The 20,232-nt window shown below is 41.9% G+C and overlaps 1 protein-coding gene across 1 annotated transcript in view; it reads right to left on the bottom strand.

Moving 5' to 3' along the window:
- LOC306712833 (uncharacterized protein) overlaps positions 1-12,393 on the bottom strand; it is a gene marked incomplete at its 5' end in the record, with an annotated part of 90,047 nt that extends 77,654 nt beyond the window's left edge. Inside the window, one exon of the mRNA XM_079182259.1 lies at positions 12,277-12,393. Within this exon, the coding sequence (XP_079038385.1) occupies positions 12,277-12,393 (117 nt within the window). The remainder of the gene's footprint in view (positions 1-12,276) is intronic.
- Between the last annotated feature and the right edge of the window lie 7,839 nt (positions 12,394-20,232).

The following is a 20,232-nucleotide window of genomic DNA, read 5'->3' as shown; positions in this document are numbered from 1 at the left end:
CTGAATGCACGACACTGCTAATTCAGTGGTTGATGCGATCTGCTGTTTGTTTTAAGTCTCTTACTTGCCTCTTTTAGAGGACATTTCTATATTGTTTTTGACTTTTTGTTTCGTTTTAAGTCTGCTGGTGGTGCTTTGATGTCACATTTTTACACTGACGTCTTGGATAGGACTCTATATAGGAGTTTAAGTCTTAATAGCACTATCCTGGATAAATTGAAATAAAAGTAAAAAAATAAAATGGCCTCAATGTTTATCTCTCAGGCCTGGAGACACCTGCTGACCGAGGCCATGAACTAGGCACTGAGGGTGGACAAGCTAGACTTTAAAGGGTCAGAAGGTCTCCACCTATTATTCCTCCTTCTAAATTGGTCCAGATTAGGCGGGAATACCAGCTACACCTGGAAAGTTTCACCAAGGGAGCAGCAGGCAGGACGTATTTCCAGGAAATGATTGCCATGTTTTCACACATGCTTAACTCGCTTACTTTTCTAAGGCTGTATTAATCAGTGTTTCTTAGAAGACTGAGCTTCTCAGTGAGCTTTGAGGCTAAACCTAAAGGGGTCTACACCTGGGGGGGGTCTACACCTGGGGGGGCTTCCCCATCCCCCCCGTGTAGCTGGTGTACAGTGGGACACTTTCAAAGGGCTCGATTGCTCCCTAAGACAAACACGATAATGAAGATCAGATTGCATTAAAATGGAACTGGGTCAACTTCAGCGACGTGGAGAGTCGGCGCACTCAGCCGTGTTTAACTGACGCATCACATCCAGCAGAATTATAAAGCGTCCCGGCGTTGCTTCTGTTTGGACACTTTATTCTACTGTTATTCTAATTATTTCATGCTGTCGATTTTATTCCTTTCAGCTGCAAAAAGAAAAGCGGAGGAACTCGACTCCTCTGTCGCTGCGGGTTGGAAGGCGGCTCACACAAACCATCACGCTCTCCCCCCACACAGACACAGTTTAATGATCCTGATGCGTCTTTGGTGTTTTATGACATCTGAGAAGGAGGGATGGGGGAGGGAGGGGGGGAGGTTGCCATGGAAACTGAAGCTCCTCAATTCGCAGCGCTGCATTGAGTTCATTAAATGTTGAGCGATGGGAAAAGACCCCACCGGTGTTAAAAGCTGTATAACTACTGACGTTTAAATTAACCTGCACGGTAGGACGGTGATGGGATCCGGATACAGACGTTACCATCAGCTCTTCTGTATTAAACCTGAATGTGCTTCTGTGTGAACGTTATTATTGGACTTTCTTATGTGCAACTCAAACATGTGTACTTTGATCGACAAATATTTCACGATCCACATACTTACACATACAAAAATACAGAGAAATTTGCAAATATGCCTAATTTACCCTAATACTACTACTTTACTACATTTTACACTAAAATGCAGAAGGTTTAAATGTAAAGTAAAATAACTTGAAATATTTGAACACATTTGTCTTCTGTGAGTTACAAATATTAAAGAAAAAACTCCACATTTTTGTACAAATCACAAAAATATCTATTTAAAATGTTAAATATCTTCAGGATGTTTGCTCAGAGTGCTCAGTTACTTATTAGTATGCACTGATCAGGTCAGGGCTCTGGATTGTCATGAGTTGGTTGATGGTTTTGCACAGAAACTGCAGATGAAACACTGTTTTTAAAGACAACTCACACTTTTACTGTATTAATTAATTATCTCTCAATAGTTGTGTCTCTTTTGTGGAATTCAAGTCTTATTATTTTGAATATTCTGTCACTAGCATACTCTAGCATACATAATATGTGTGTGTGATGGACAAAACTAAAACACAAACACACACACAGCTCACTAAGTTGTCATTAATTTCCAGGTCCTCTATCGGCCCCTAGTGGTCACAAGTATTACTGCACCAGACTGCAGCAGGAAAGTGTGACGACTGTCCTTAAATATAAACAATAACTGTTCGTCCCAGTTTTCTTGTCAAGAAAAGTGATGAAAGTAAACAAAACTATTTATTTGATCTAGAAGCAACAGTTATACATTTGCATATTAATATTTGGTTACATAAAAGCATTCCCTCTTAGCGAAGGAACGCATCATTTGTTTTTGCATATATTATGAAATCAACAGAGAATATGCAGATAAGGATGCGTGTGTGTGCGTGTGTGTGTGTGTGTGTTTGTGTGTGTGTGTGTGAGATGTCCTGCCTTCGACTGGTGCTGCGATCTGATTGGCTGCTCAGCTACTGCAGTCTCAGTGCTCTCACAGCACACGAGAGGAGGATGAAAAATAAAAAAAACACAGCGTACACAAACTCTTCAGCTCCTCTTTTCTGCTCTCTGTCACATTTCACTGCAGTTGAATGTGACGAGACTCTGAATCTGTGATCTGTTATATGTATTTAATCACAAATCGGCCTTATTGTTAGCGTCTTTTGAAGCTGTTTTAACTCCAGACATCATGAAAACCCTCCCTCCAACTAGTTCTCACTGTCAGCTGCAGGATCCGTCCCTCACTAGGTCTCCTAGCAATTGGCTGGCAGATCTCTGCTCCGCTCTCTTCTCATTGGATGACAGCAGATGAAGTCGCTATATGCTGCCGGATCACAGGCTCTGTGGCTGATGTGAGGCGTCTATGCATCGTGTGTTGTTAAGGTAGGCACACTATGCCGGCCCAGAAAGGGGGGGGGGGGGAGCAGGGAGTCAGACAGAAACACCCTGAAGACACACATCGGTTCTCGTCGGTTCTACTCAAAGCACACACACTCTCTCAGCTGCAAAAGAATTAAAACAAAACAAGTACGTAAGAAAGAAAGCTGCCGTAGCGCTGCTTGGTTAATGTCTTCTGACAGACAAGGAGTGCCGGTCATGAATAAATTAACATCTGGCCCACACAGTGCACCAACGGGGACGGGTGGTGCTGCACGTGAGCGACCAAACCGCCCCGACATGCATGCAGACAAAGCCATGCTTTCACCACATTCTGCATAAGCATAAGCGAGGAAAAGTCCTGACTGATGCTGGAAGTAAAGTCAGTGGATCGTCAAAGTCGTTGGGGTTCATCCTCTGAGGATCAGGAATGTTGTGCCCCTCTATCTAGCGGATGCTGAGGTTTTTAACGTTAACATGCTGCGCTGAAATACGGGGCTATAAATGAATTTTGGGGGTTTTGGAGAGTTGGTCGGGAAAAAACAAGCAGACAGAATATTTTTTGTTAGTTTTGGGGATTTAGTATAAAGCTTTTGATTTGTACTGAAACATTTGACCTTCTCGTTTTTGCCAAACTAAATATTTATTTGACTCTCGCTGGCCCAGTTACACATCAGACACACAGCCAGATGAGGAAAGAATGAAATCTGCAGTAAAGAGAGACAACAGCAGAGGAAGAGAAGTTCTGTTTGAGCGTTGGCCTTTAACTTTAGCAGCTCAAAGAGTCTCAAAGGCAATTAAGGAATTGCTCAGAAAATCAATAGAGCACTTTAGTTGTATGTCCAACATCAGCACGGCTGCTTCCTCTCTCTGCTGACTCTCGGGCCTCGTGGCCACGCTGGGCTGTGGTCTCCACTTTAACATCCTACAGTCTGTATTTATTCTTCTTAGAGAGCTTAAGAGAAACCACAACTTCTGGGTTCTCTAAGAAAACCTCCTTTGAAGACACTGTTGTTAATCTTCTTCAAAAACATTTTTTATTGAAATTCACATCCCGACTTGGCGACTTTCTTGCTCGATTTAACAACTTTTGGAGCTGCTGCTGCTGCTACTTTTATTGGAAAAGAGTTCGGAAGAGTTGGTTTTTCAATTGGATATTTATTAAAATCAAGTGTATTCTTTGCTAGTTTCTCAGGATTACCATCCCCAAACTACTACCAGAGGTTTAATGCTTATACGTTCAGTGTGAGCATCTAAGTCCCCCAGGATGCCGCGCAGGGAGGTCGATTAAAACACGTAGCGTGAGTTGACACAACGTACGAGATCAATAAAGATTAGTGATGGGCAGGTGGGCTGGATTACATCCCCACCCTCCACCAACAGCCTTTTAAACAATCCGCCTAAACTCGCATCTCAAGCTCAACTCTGACAAATTAAGATTCAGGCTCCACCCTCTTTTAGAGGAAACTGTTATATTAAGGGCTCATGGCAGCGGTTAACATTGTTGAAGCTGGACAGTCTCATTAATAGTCCCAGCAGTGTTCAATGTAAACGAGCTGGATGCCCTCCATCACCTGATATTATCACATAAGACGAGGACAGCCGTCTCTCTCATGAATGTGTAAGATACTCCAGTGAACGGTGTGTGCGAGCCTCTGTGTGTGTCTGTCTGTGTGTGTGTCTGTCTGTGTGTGTCTGATCCTGGCGGGTCTCCTCCCTGCTGCTCACCTTCAAAGTGTCCTCTACCTCCCTGATAATGCAGTTTGTGTAAACTCTGACACAAACACACAGACTCACATTCTGTCTCTGTCGTGACTGTGTGTCGTGCATCAACACCTCACCCACTGAGACACACAGGGGGGGGTTGAAACATCAAACCCCCCCCCCCCATGTTTTTCCCTCTGCTAATGTTAGCTCCACTGGTTTTTATGTGGAAAGATAACGCTATAGAAACGTATATCACTTTCCAACCTCCACAGGTAACGAGTATCACTGTTACACAACGTTTAACACGACGCGCTCCAAATCCACCACACCAGCCTGGAGACGATGAAACGATTGCAGGAGAGTCTGTGGATCAGAGCCGGATAGTTTTCGGACCCTGGCCGGAGCGCCGTGATGCTACGCTTTGATTGGCCCCATCAGCGTTCGAGGGGGCGGGACTTCAGTTAATTTGGGCAACAGTGACTATGACAGCAGCTCTGTCTGTAAAAGCTGCACAAACAAGGAGGTGTCTCGTTTCAGTCACGTTATTTAATATACTGTGCTCAACACTAATCTGCCTGTAGAGAAAGAAAACACAGTGTTGTGTTCAGTGAAATGAAGATGGGTTTAAGTGTGTGTGTGTGTGTGTGTGTGTAAATGAATGGACTGGCCCAGTTCTTCCTGTCCATCTCTAACTTCAGAGAGAAGAGAGAGCTGCAGGGAGGGGGAGAGAAAGGAGGGTAAAAAGCCTGACGAACAACATCCTCATCTTCTCGTCCAATTTCCTCCTCTTCATCAATCGCTCTCCATCTCTCTCTCTCTGTACGCTCTCTCTAATTCCCCTTCATTTTAATTTGATTTCATCTTCCTCGCTCTCCACTATCTCTTTTTTGCAGAATGTTGGGGATGTGTCACCCCCCCACCACCACCCCCCAAAAACACCCTCCTCCTCGTGGTCCCCCATCCACCAATCAGGATGCTTGGCAGGCTCTGCACCAATCGACTGGCCCAGCAACCCCCTCTACAGCCATGTTACAGCGAGCATTGAGGTCTGGTGCCGCGAGGGTGGCATAAACCATGACTGCCTTCCTATCCAGCGCCTCTTCATCACCCCTCTCCACATGTCTCCTCCTCTAACGCTCCTTCCTCTCGGCTCTCTATTCTCCTCTCTGCTCCAGCGGCTGTGTCTCCTCTGCTCCGTAATGGAGTCGTTCTATAATTCATGAAGGCTCTCCCCTCAGTTAGGTTCCTGCTTTCTGACTTTGTCGTCTCAGATCGTCAGTGTTGGCATGTGGAGCTCTTCAGGAAGTGTTTCATGTGTTCCTTTCCTTTTTAAAAACTGGAAAATGACTCACGATGCATTTTTTTTCTGATGACAGAGATAAGTTTCTCTCGCTTGTCACGGTTTGATGAGTATTTCCGCTCATTTTCTGTAACAACAAAAATCTGCAACAATGGGGAGAATGGAGGCGAGGGTTTCATGTTGACGAGTCCCTGATGACTTCGCTTTATCAAATGATCTTTTATCTGTCAGTATAATTCTGTCAAACATAAAGACGTGGTGGGAAAAGTTTGGCACAAATCAGCCGCACTCGACACAAAACAAACATTGACTCACGGCCATCTTTCATCTAAACTCACATATATACGTTTTAATTATTGTCTCCTTTATTTATTGATTTGTTTCTAATTTGATATTTATATGCACTATGATAATATCCTTTGTGTTTTATCGTGTATTTCTGTTTCACTGCTGCACAATCAATAGCCTTTTGGGGGCTACGTGATTGATTGATTGACTGATTGAAGAGTGGATTGGATTGAGAAGCCAGCTGCAGCTCCTGATAATTAGTCACATCATCAATGAATCTGCTATCAATCATTTGGTTTATGAAATCTGAGAAAACTTGCTCAGAAAAACCCAAATATATGTAGTTTAATGGGAGTTAAAGGAAAGCAGACAGTCTTCACATTCTCTACGTTTCAATTTATGCATTTTTTGGTCGTTTTGCTTGAAAAATCACTCAAACAAATAATTGATTCTCAAAAATGTCACAGGTAAATGTTCCCAATGAATTGATCAATATTGTTTCAGTTGTACAGTAAACAACTTAAATGTATGAATTCTGACACTAACTTGCTTCATCGATGCAGAACAGAACATAGTGTTATCATGCTTAGTATGATTTGAAGCACAAAATGTTATTTGGAAACAAATGTCTGTGCTTTACAAGCACGACTGCTTTCTAATGTAAAGGTTTTCTGTAACACAGGTTGGTTTATATTTATTCGTCCCCCTCCCCCCAAAAAAGTGGAGTAATTACATGTTTTTCTGCTAACAGACAATATTTTCTTTCTTAGAAGCGTCATGCAACCTTCTGCATATTATTTAAATTTGAAGTCTGTGTCTTCATACAGAAACAAAAATAAACGTAAAGCATTGAATATTAAAATGGGCAGCAGCTCTGGTGGAGTACAGGGAACAAAGAGATGCAGAGCAGCACGAAGGAGTGCATGGGCTTCAAATATGAATCTTGGCTTAAATAAGTGTCCGGGGATTAAAGTGGTACAATGCCTGGTCACAAGGGACCGGTGTGTGTGTGTGTGTGTGTGTGTGTTGTACCCCCCCAGTCCCAGAAGCAGAAGTGTGGCTGAACAATACAACCTTCTGCCAGCTGACGGAGATGCAGGGAGGGAGGGAGGCATTGAGCGAGCGACAGATAAAGAGAGATAGGATGGGGGAGCAGAGTGGAAGCTGCAGATGAAGAAGAAGCCAGAATCGAGTCCTTCCCTAAAATAAACCTCAGAAGAAGCAGCGTTTCCATCCGCCCTCACTAATTCTCCTCTCACTTCAAAATAATAGACATCCAAGTCATCACTTTGTGCCATCTTTGCTGGAAGTCTACCCCCCATCCCCCCTCCTCCCCCTCCAATGAAAACAGTTATCTAATCTTCATCTGCTCAAACAGCTTTTACAAATACATATTTCTCTCATTCGGTTGAAATTGCATTTTCCTGAAAGTGGCAATCCTAAAACGTGCAGTCCTGGTTGATTTATAATTACTATTTGAGTGAAAACAATGTATTTGTGCTCAGAGTTTAACAGTCTAGAGTCTTGTTGTTGATACATGAGCTTCAGGATTGTGGCCACAGACACCTGGTTTGTAATACTGCAAATATATAAATATTGCAATACTTTCATCAGTGGGCCATCGGCTTCATCATCATTCTGTTTGTCAGTGATAGATAATGACTCAACAGACATTTAGTAAAGTGAAAGTCTTGATTAAACAAAAAGAGAACATATGTACTTAGACTAGCGGTGCTTTGGAGCTTCACGCTTTTGTTTTACTTTGTTGTTTCTTTCTTATAACTCTTCTGTCAGTACTTGTGTTTCTGATATGTATTTCTATGTGTTATTCTTTGTTCAGTGTGGTTTCATTCGTGCACTGCTTCTGTGTGCTAACGTCAACACATGCAATGCTAACATGCTGATGTGTAGCAGGTCCATAGTTTACCGAGCTAATCAGCGCTAACTGCAGCTGAGGCCGATAAGAACGTGATTAGTTTTGCAGGAATTTGGTCATAAACTGTTGAAAGTTAATGAATCATTAATGTTTTTACAAATCATCATGAGGGAGACATAACTCTAAGAAAAGTTGTTTCGATTTTAACTTCGAATCACAAATCGAACCTCATTGTGCTGCCAGAAGGAAAGTCAGGGCAGCAACAGTCTTTAGGGCTCATGAGCGATTATTTATTATGCAAGTTTATCGTCTTTCAATGGAATCATATGACGAAATTATATATAGAGTTATTATGAAACTAAATTACGTCATCTAAATAACGCAAATGTCCCAAAAATCGTTTTTGTGCTGAAATTCTCATCAAAATGAAAAAAATACTTTTTATTTGTCAAGTATCTAATTCACACAAAAGTTTACAAAACCATGTGATTGTTTCATATCAACTATTCGTTTATTGAATCGCTATATTGTGATAAACATCCTGATAGAAGAGTTTGGCCACATTGCCGAGCCCGATCCTCTGGGGACCATGAATGTTTGGATAAAGTTTCCTTGCAATCCATACAATAAACTGACACTTTAAGCTCCGTTTGATGTACTTTTTGTGTCTTTCTTCCTTGCAGAATCTACAAATATCTTTAAAATTGCCAGTGAAGCCACCGCCGACTGCTTCACTTCAGAGTCTGGAGTCACACTATCGCGAAAAGCATGAGATCCAAACTGAGAAAGGAAACACGCTGGAGGAAGGGAAAGTATGCCAACATTTGTGTTTTCCTTACACTTTGCTGCCTTGAAGCTCATTTGGTTGCAAACACTGACGTTGTCCTGTTGCCAGTTTTCCGTCCCTGCTGGGAGACATATTACACTCTGCTGCCTTAAAGGTCAACGCACAGATGGCTTTTTGCACAAATATCAATATTGCTTTTAAACAGTTTTTAAAATGAATGATGCTTCAGACAAAAGAAGAGAAGACAATGCCCCAACATGCACTGCATAATAAAGACTGTAATGTGTGGTTTAAGCTTTGCTATAAGCCAACAAGCCAGTCACCCACACAACCAGCCAGACAGCCTCTCACTGAACAGGTCAATCAGCCAATAGTCAGTTTATCAACTAATCCAAAAAGCGGGAATGACAGCAACGCTACAAGAGACACAACTTGTTCAGGCTTTGCAGCTTAAAAAACACAGCACGGCTTGTGGTTCAATAATACATGTTTGCTTGCAGCGTGCAATCTAATAGCTTTAATGGCAGCGCGCTCGTAATGCATGGCCACTGTTTCTCAGCTTCCAGTAAGAACCATAAAACACACCATACTGCTCACGGCATTGGATGCATACTGAAGGCCTGGAATACATTACTGACATCAGGTGAAATAAAAGGAATGCAGCGCTGAATATCATTTTTGTTGTACTTACACTAAACTATATATAGGATTTATTTTAATTTATTTTACACCTAGGGAAGCTGTTTCTGCTTGACTTCAGTTTTTAAGCTAAGCTAAGCTAACACGTACCGACTCTGTACTCAATGCACATTGAATATCGAACTTCTTGCGTAACTCTTGTAAAGAAAGCAAATATGTATGTTTCCCGAATTTCTTTTCCTTTAACATAGAAAAAGAGAATCAGAAGATAAAAGGAGAGACATCTAGTGTCTAGAGAGTAGTGTATGTTTAATCTACATGGTCTGACAGGGAGACAAAAAGCCAAGTCACAGTAGCTAATAAGAGAGACAGAGAAGTGGGGGAAACTAAAATAAAGGCAGACTAATTGAGGTGATGTCATCCGAGGAGGGAGAGGATATTTTTTGCGCCGTGACGCCGACGGCTCCTGGCAGAGAGTGTTATAGATTTACCTTGAGCGAGCTCAGGATAGCTGACACCCTCCTGTTACATTATGCTACAAACACTAATGTCACCCTATGCAGACACAATGGTACAGCAACACGTTTCCCTCACCTGTTGCATTAACAGGGGAACCATAAGTCTGTGATCACACAGGCTCAAGTTTCAGCTTCAAGGTCAAAGCTGCCTCCTCCGTTCCTGCCCGCTGCTATTCTGCTTCCTCAATTCAAAGAGTTCTGCCTTGAATTCCTCTCAGTGTTTGATCAAAGGACGTCACTATGCAGTAGATCTATTACACTTCCAACATGCTGAAGAGGATCGATCCATCTTGAAGCTTTTCAAAATCAATACCGGTGTCAAAGTTTCTGTGTAATGTAATTTACAACACTGGTGGAAACCACGGCAGATACACGAATAGAATTAATTACAAATCCATTATCGTTTTCTGTGAAAATCCACAGTGAAATATAGATATTCTGGAGCCACTAAACCATATTTACACTAAAGATGGAGACTGTCATCACTGGAGAATTGTTCGCCATCGGTTCGAATTTTCCCCCGACAAATTATGACGTCTATCTATAGCGATAGCGGAGGCTGAAGCAACATGACATTGTTAAAGGCGGTTGGGCGTGCTAAGTTCTGGGGGGGCTATTGACAAGCAAACCTATTTCATAGTTGAATTTGAAGGACTCAAGGGAAGGTTGCGAGTTCGATCTACTCGGTTTAGGGTTATGGCTCAAATTTGAACATGAATTTTCAAAGAAATCTGGAGAAGAAAAGGAAATGAATGCATGTTTCCAACGACTATACTGGATAAAACAGTTTGCGGCGGCATTAAAGCGCCAGAGAGAAAGAAAAAGACAGAACGAGATGACGTAATTAAAAGAGTGAAAACAATGTAGAAAACCTGATGGAAATACGACATTTATGATTTGTTTCATGTATTAATTTGAGGAAGTCTCTTCATCACCTCATGTATGTCGAATGTTTCTGTCGTTTAAAGGACCAGTGCGTAGGGTTTAGTGGCCTCTAGTGGTGGCCTTTAGGTAACGTAGAGTCAGTGTTTGGTTTGTCCTTTCTGGGCTACTGTACTCTTGATTTACTCACTACAGCAAGTTTCCGTTATCACTTTTCTGCAATATTAGCATTTATTGAAAACCCAACGTTTCCCTCTCGGCACAGCATAAAAACTTTTTGTCATATTTAGATTTTTTTTCTCCAGGTTTCTGTTTTTCGGGAAATTGAAAATGCACATAAAACGCACTTAGTGACGACATTACGCGACTTAAGACAGCCAAGAGTCATAACTATAACGACTATTAACTACTACGTCCCTGACTTCCTGTGACCACGGGAAGTCTCTTCTCTACCCATGACCTGATGCTAATGAGGTCACCGGTATTGACTCTTTGTGACAGGTGGCTAACCCCGGACTAATTATGGCCTTGGGCCAGTCAGCACACACACACACACACACACACACACACACACACACACACACACACACACACACACACACACACACACACACACACACACACACACACACACACACACACACAAGCTCAAATGTCAGCATGTACACACTCAGGCGAAGGATTTTTGACCACAGGCCCAATCCCAGTCAGTCAAATAAACACACGCAGGTCAACAAAGTTATTCAAACACCGAACGTCAACATGGACTTCAGCTGAGATGTTTCGTCTAAATGAAGCCGTCTCTGCACTGAGAGTGATTATCGATTTCAAGTCGGACCTATTGATCACCTTATATTCACGTGCGTGTGTGTGTGTCTTAACTTTGTCCTTGCACAATGACGCATGTACGCACACACACACACACACACACGCACGCACACGAACAACCCACCTCTAACCGCAGGGTGTGACTGCTGCTGACATTCTTTCTTTTTTTTTTTTTGCTGCTTTTTCACATTTCACATCAGAATATACAGAAAACACATTATTATAAATCAGCAGGAGAGATGAAACAGATTTTAAAGTGAGTTGACACAATGAAAAATGTTTTCATACAAGAAAGTTAACATAGAAACGGAGCAGGGGTGACAAGTCACACACACACACACACACACGCACAAGCGTCCTATCAAAGTGGGGTGAACCTGAACATTTAAGGAGTTTTTTAATTTCAAAACAAATTGAAAGTGTGTATGAGAGAGAGGCTTTTTGTCTTAGCCAGTGGAAATATTTTGTAACAAGTGAACTGTCTCTTTCACATATTAATAGCAAAGCCGCTGCCTAAAATACCAATCTGCCCTCTATAGCTTAATCCTCTCGTCTTTTCTTTTCTTCCCCGTCCGTGAGCTCTGCTCATCCATCTTTCTCTGTCCCCCCCCCCCTCCCAGTATTCCCAATGGGAACCCCTTCTCTGACCACACTGGGTGTGTATGTGCATGAATGTGTGTGTGTGTGTGTGTGAGGAGGCTGCATAATGACAAAAGAGACTCCACTAGACCGACTCGTCTCAAGCATCCCCCCCCCGTGTCAGCTCTCTTTCCTCCATTACTTTCTATTTTCTCTTTTGTTCCTTCCTTTCCTCCTCCTCTACCTTTTTCTTCAATTCGCGGGAACGCTTCCTCGCCGCCTTCTTCTTCTCCTTCTCATCCTCCACGGCGTTGATGTTCTCATCCGCCCTTTTCTTCAGCTGCGAGGCGGCGTGCGCCATGCTGCTGCTCCGGTCCAATTAATCCTCACAGGTGGGAAGGCGGAGGGGAGGGAGGGACGGAGCCAAAGTCTGCTCTTTAGCCCGATTCTTCTCAGCTCCTAATTATCTTTTTGTTCCTCCTATATCCTCGGCTGGGCTTTTGTCAGAGAAGGAAGCCCTCACAGGTGTGTGAGAGGGAAATGGTTTTCGAGATTTCCCTTCAGTCTTTTGTTCCTTGTCCCCCTTTAGCAGCACAGTGCAGATGCAGAGGTCCAGTTTGAAGCAGGGCAGAGACCAGACATACTCCTAACCAGCTCCACCGCTGTGAAGGCAGCTGCTTCCACTTCTCAAGGTGCAAAGTGCAAAACAAGTGCCAGTTATAGCAAATACAAAATATATATACTGCTCTGCAGTCTGGTGAAATTGTCCTCTTAATTAAGAATAATGTATTAAAAAAAAAGTTACACTAGAGCTCCAAGGATGGAGGTCCAAGAAGGGGCTCAAGCTCCAGCCCCTTACCCCAGCAGAGTGCTCTGTCGTCTGGGTAAATGAACTGGTCCTGCTGCCTGCTAGACTGGTTCCCAGAGTCCGCTGCCTGCACCTGAGCACTGAGCCATCCTCTATGTACACACGCTCAGTCCGCGACGTCTCGCCGGGACATATGAGGGGAATGACGATGGAAAGGAGGTTGAGATAGGAGGGGGAGGAGGAGGGGGAGGAGGAGGAGGAGGAGGAGGAGGAGGAGGAGGAGGAGGAGGAGGAGGAGGGAAGGGTGAGAAAGGAGGAGGCAGAGAGAGAGAGAGAGAGGTAGAGAGAGCAGCTGGGACAGCAGGAGAAAATAAAAAGAGGAGGCAGGAGGGGATGGATGAATACCTCTGCTTAGTACCAGCTGGTTGAGAGATAAAGAGAGAAAAAGGGAGGATGATACTTCACACTGGGTACTTACAGCACACACACACACACACACACACACACACACACACACACACACACACACACACACACTGAGTGTCTAGTATAACACAGAGTGCAGCCGTGATGCTCCTGTTATGAAACTTCTTCCACTCAGCCTCTTCTCTGTCTTGAACTCTTCCACCCAAAACAAGAGCTGATGATAAATCCATCTCGCTCCGAGCTAAATTTACTTTTAACACAGTTTTTTCCGTAAAAAAACACAAAATAGTCAGTCTGCACAAGAAACAAAATGTCATGTACTGATATATCAAACATATTGATACATTTGTTGCCATCGAAACGTGATTATTTACATTATTTATTACGCTCACTACTTCACAAACACATGCATCTTTGCTAAAACATTTAGAACTCTTCCTCATAAACGGTCTTGCGCTACTTGTCCGAAGTGTTTAAAACAGTGAGGTTTAATAGAAGATGTGTTTGGGAAGTACTGAGCATCCGTATACGTGAGACAGTTATGTGAGAGTTTGTAAACGGATGTCGTTTTGCTGTTGTTAAACGATGCCTTCATTTAACTTAATTCAAGATATTTTTCTCCATTTTATTGTCTTCTTCATTTGCAGTGAAGGGATGCGAGAAAAAGTTCAACAATTCCAGGTCACATGGGGCGAGTACTCGACATACAAACGGTCATTTTGTGGGTGAAGCGCTCCTTTTTTTCAGTTTCAGCAGTAAACGAGGAAGGAACACGCAGGCTGCTGTGAGCTTATGGATCAATTATTAAGATCGTGATGCATTATTCATAATAAATCGAAACACTCCGATATGAGAGAATCGTACCTTGAGGGGACGCCTGTATGATTTCTGTGCAATTAGCTACTTTCAAGAAGCATCAGCTTGAAATGAATGAGAAGCGAAGAAATTCAGAGTTGCCTGAGGCGACGAACAGGATGTTGTATCAAAGCCTCGTGAACTAAAACCTGCAAACAATTAGAAATACCAAGATGTTCTCAAAAGATCTGTAATGTTTTCCTCGATCTCATTCACAGCTCGCAGTGTGTTCAGGATGGAGATCAATGCATCGCTGCACGTGTGTAACGTCTCATTGTGTCTCCAGTGTGTGTGTGTGTGTGTGTGTGTGTGTGTGTGTGTGTGTGCTGGTATGAGCTCATGTCGGTGGACTGCAGCCTTTGAATATTAACAACATGGGAGAGGGGTTAGGATTGTGACAGAGACATGTGACAGCAGAGCAGGCCTCCTATTGGCTGTCTGGGATGAGCGAGAGCCGTCATTGGCTACTCGGAAAAAAGGGAGGTCCCACCCAAAAGATGACAATAACAAAGAGAGGAGAGGATGTGTCTATACAAACAACCAGCGTTTCTACGCTGATATTACGTTAAGTAACTACAGTTCGGAGCCTAAAAATAGCTTCTAGGACGTGACATATATTCTTTTTCTGCATGCCTGAGGATGATAATATCACAGGAAAAGTGGCAATGTTTGTGTTTCATATGTCGTAGTAATCTTTAAGCGTAACAACCAAGCAGCTCGACAGCTTGTGCCCCAGATATTTCCCCCTGAGAGTGAACCTGAATGAATTAATTGCAGCATCGAGTGTAAACATGATAAGCATGTGTGTAAATAAGATGTGACTCTCCATAACCTCCCAGAGACGATAGATCGATTAAGATCATTATTTAAATATCAAGGGGCGGTCCAGACTGAACTCTTGGACGGATCAACATGAAATCTTGTACAGGCATTCATTATCCCCAGAGGATGAATCCTGCTGACTTTAATGAACCCCGGACTTGAGCGCTCTAGCGCCACCGTGAGGTTGACATTTGTGGTTTTGAGGGAAATGTCTCAGGAACTTTTTGATAGATTTCCATAATACGTGTTACGCACGTGCATGTTCCCCTGAGGATGAATTGTAATAACTCAGGTGATCCATTCACTGTTCATGTAGCAAATATGTCGCCATGTTATTAGATAGCTGGTTACGTTAAAAAAGCTCTGAAAGTTATCTTCTTTGCACAAAAATATTTGGGGGAACTTTACAAAAAAAACTTAGAAGTTGCACTGCTGAGGGTTTACATGTTTGTCACGGTCAGCGATGTCCTTTTGTTCACGTTTGGAGTCGTGCACCTGGAACAAGTGCAGGTCTGAAGTTGGATATTTCAAAAACGGGAAACTTCAGACCTCCGAGTTGTCTGGAACGCAGCATCAGCTCAAAGCCCGGCTGTGTCTAACTACACGAGCATGTCTGTAGACTCTGTACGCTGTTCAATGAAAAAGGCTTCTGTAAAGGTATTGCAAAAGATTGTTTTGGTAGTTGTATAGAAACTCAGCATATCAGAGCTCAGTTTATTGTGACACATGCAACAAACTTAAAAACACGACACATTCAAAGTGAAATGTTCCCGCACACCTACATCTGAAGCTTATCCCAGGTCAAACTGCAGCTACTGCAGCATAATAAATCATCAGTAAGAGAGTGATTTAAATGTAAAAGGGATTTATTGAACTAATCCTACATTATCTGCATCTGTAAGAGCAGATTTAAATGTACTATCTGTTAACTTAAAAGCTCTCAAGTCTGTCTTGAAACTGGGATTAACAGCAGGCGATCAGGAATTTAAAACTAGCCTTACAAAAGATGATGATAAAGGTTTAAGAGTTAGGCTGTCGGGTGGTGTCTTTGTGACATGACTGCTTCGCCCTCGTCATCTGTGCATCTGCTCCGAGTGGAAACAGGAAACTCAGGAATAACGTCAGGCTCTGGATGTGGGTCAGCAGCAAAGATGCCAGTGTGTTGCAATATTTCTCTGTTCCTATTCCTTCATCCTCTCTGGTCCCTTTCTCCATCTCCGTCTCTCTGCTGCTGCTGCTCTAACCAAAGCTAATGCTAACTACCGCCTGCAGCAAACAGCACACAGCTGTGAAACTGCAGTTAATCAAGTGGTGGTAAGCGTGTGTGTGTTGCAGACCTCCACAGAGTAGAAACACTGCAGCTCTATGGAAGGCTGAGCACAGCGTGGCCTCGAGGGGCAATCAGAGGATTGAGGCTCCTTTCATGTATGAAAACGTGAACATTGCGCAATTTTCAGAGATAACCTGTTGACCTGCAACCATAATCAAAACAAAAATCACTTCTAATCTGCCTGAATCAGCGTGATTTTTAATGATCGAATAATTTGTTGAGTATTATTATGAATCATTACAAAATGTCACACAACTTTATCCAACGCAACTAATCTTTAAGTGGCTTGTTTTGTTTGACCAATAGTATGAAACCTACGGATATTTATTATATACTGATGCAAAATAGAGAAAAGCTCCAAAACCTTCACATTCAAGAAGCTAGAAACAGCCAGAAACTACTTGTTGTAGCTCTACACACAAAAACATGATCCCTTTAAAGCTTAAACACAGAAAACAGCTTTGACGGATGGAGGCTTTAAACACACAGGTGAGAACACAGTCACTCATAATCACACACACACACACACACATCGTACACACACACACCAGCTCGTATGTCGGCATGAATCCAAATGTGGACAGTTGGTTGTGTTTGTTTGTGACTAATGGATCAGCGATGGGCAGTAAACACCCAACAAAAGGGAGCAAACAAAGAGTGAGAGTGTGTTTATGCTAACAGGAGGGCCCCTCTGACCTTCACCTACAACATGTCACACAAAGAGACAAATAACAACCGAAGACACTCAAACGACCGCGAAGACACAACATGACTACAAAGAGACACAAAGCAACTACAAAGAGACTCAAAATGACTACAAAGATACAGAAGATTATAAGACACAAAACAACCACAAAAAAGGACAAAACACACACAAATACATACAAAACAACGTCAAAAAGGGCAAAACAAACACAGACGCAAAAGAAAATGACCACAAAACCACAACAAAAAAACAGGCTCAACAACATGAAAGTATTCTTAAAGTGAGTGAAAATGAAGTAATATTAGTAAAACTAATGTTGAAAAACAAAGAAATAAACATAAAGGTAAAGCTACTGTATGGGACAAACGCTGATGTTTACAGTATTCTTTGGTGTCTGGCTCCCTCTAGTGGTGATCTAGGACTAGCACAGCTTTACAGAGCACATGTCAAATGATCACACATATGCATGAATGTGTACATACATTATTTATGCATGTGTACATGATTGGGGAGATGGGTGCAAAGCTATGTTAGCCCCTCAAGTTACAGCCCTAATAAATGCTGTATAGTATAGTATAATAGAATAGAATAGAATAGAATACAGGGAGAGTGAAAGTAATGCACACACAGTAAACGTGAGTTTCCTGCCGCTCTGCTGAAATCAGTGCAATACAAGAGAATATTATGAGATACAAAAGCCTGTGTCAGTGTGCATGACTTTATTTAAGTTAATGAAACTGAACACGTGCTCTTCCTCTGATTCAGTACAACATGTAGTACATGCAGTTCATTTCCTGACCACGTAGAGGCAGCATCACACCAAGAGAAAAGAGAATCACAGTTAGAAGGTTTTGAAGTGGTGTTACTTCAGGAAATGAGGCTTATTTTATAGGAAACGTGGTGTCACTTTAGTTAACCATGAAAATGTATCCTCTAAACCAGCCAGGCTCGTTTTAATCTGATGTCTACCTCAGGTTTGACTGCACCAATCAGACTGAAATATGACATTTTTATGCACCAACCGCGGCAGTAAATTAATCTGAATTGCAGTGGGTGTCAAATTAAATTCGGCATGTGTTGCAGTTGGTGCTTATTTATAACATAGAGCTCTGAACTGTATCAATAAAGTGTTTGCAGAGCACTAAACAGCAGCCATCTCTTATTTTGCCTTATTATGGATGTTACATTTTCCTCTTCATCATATAACACATCTAGTATCTCCTGCTCTGTAGCAGTTGATAGAGAAGATTTTCTCTTTACATTTCTGTTTTCTGGACTTAGTGATCTGTGCTGGACATGTTGTTTTAATACCATGAATGTGCAGTTTTTCTTTGCCGTTTAGAAGCCGGGCTTGAATCAGACAGATGCTTCTTTTTGTAAATCGGCTTCACGGAGCTTAATCCTGGTTTGAAATTTGTGTAAATTTCAGTTCATAAGTAATTACACAATCACTTTGTCAAAGCATGTCAGGTAGTTGTGTATGTATATTGTGATTTTAACAAAACGATTAAGATAAAACAGGATGTTTTTTTACTATATTTCAAATGTTGCATCATGGAAGTATCATGGAAACACTGTCTGGGACACATTAAGATATATTATTGATATATATTATATCATCTCAAAGAAAGGGAAAAATTATCTTTTTTTGTTATTGTTTTTTTGTATATATATATATATATATATATATATAACACACCTCTGGTTCTCTGTATAGGTGACTATGTGTGCATGTGATGGCTAATCCTGTTAGCATTCTGTTCCACTGAACCTCTGCATTCTCCGCTCTGATTAAACTCAACCGTCCTCGTTAAGACACAAACACGGACACGGTGACAAGAGGAAGCGCTGAGCATCTTTAGGGATCAAAGTTATTTTCGAGATTTGTTTCGGCCCGCGCAGAGCACCAGGTGGGTGACGATTACATTACATCAGGACATTAGCGTCTTATTATCTTGATGTTCCATTAAAGTCAACCTCATGGAATGACTTTAATGGGATTTTCTACACTTCCAGGGACTCGTTGTATGAGTACTATGTGGTAACAGTTTGGAGCTCAGTGAAATTAAAAACATCTTTTCCATCCGGTTGGTCAGATCTCATTTACCGTGCATTATGACCCACCACAATATCCTGATTCAATAGCAAGAACATCATTATCATGCAATAAAGATCCTCTCAACATGCGGCTTCATTGTGATTCCAAGCTCCACTTAGAAGCCGAAGACATCATGTGTCAGTAATTGGTGTACTTCTTAACCCTGAATATCTAATATCAACTCCCAACAGAATATGGAACATGAAGACAGGATGCTCTTCTCTGTAACAGAACAAACAACACAACTTACTGCGCTCAGAGATACAAATTTACTTTTTAAGGTAAAAGAAAAATACTTTGCTGGTGCCAGATAATGTAATCCTCTCAAGATAAAAGTCAAAAGCAGAGCTGAACTAGAAGCAAATAAAACCATCTCACCCCATCAGCAGACTTCCTTCATTAGATTTGAGGATGAAGTGTGAGATGAAATAGTGTGGTGGTTCCCTGCATTGGTGTGAATTATCTCTATGTGTCAACATCAATCTCTATTTGTTCTTTATCTTGTCCAAACACCTGTAAACCTGCTGCTTGTGGAGCCGTTATCACTGAGAACAGGACACACAGACGTCCTGCTGTATTTGTCAGACATGTTCAGGAACAGCTGATATAGGAATGAACAAAAACAGAGACATGGACTCTGGCATACTTTAGTCTCAAAACAACCAGAAAGACACACAAAATGACTACAAAGAGACAAAAAGCAACTAAAAAATGACTACAAAGAGACATAAGACAACCACAAAGAGACACAACATGACTAAAAAGACACAAAGCAACTACAAAGAGACTGAAAATGACTATGAAGAGAGACAATGCATTTACAAACAGACCCAAAATGACTACATAGAGACACAAAATGACTGTAAAGACACAAATGACCACAACAACAATGCAACGCGAATAACTACAGAAAGATATAGACAAATACAAAGTGATACAAAACCAATACAAAGAAACACAAAACCACAGAGAGATGAGCAAAAACTACAAAGAGACAAAAAAACAACAAAAAGTGGCTAAACCACTATTAAGACAGTGTGTCTTGCTGCTATGTAGGAGAGGTGGTGGACCAATCCATTGTAGTTCATGAATGAAAACATATATTAACTTTGGTTCAGTTGACCATGAGCTGAGTAAAATATGTTGCTTGTGGTG

The sequence above is a fragment of the Pholis gunnellus genome (genome assembly GCF_910591455.1).
Source record: "Pholis gunnellus genome assembly, chromosome: 21".
Classification (NCBI taxonomy): Eukaryota; Metazoa; Chordata; class Actinopteri; order Perciformes; family Pholidae; genus Pholis; species Pholis gunnellus.
Note: the sequence above shows the minus strand (reverse complement) of the source record. Positions and strands in the feature narration are given on the sequence as shown.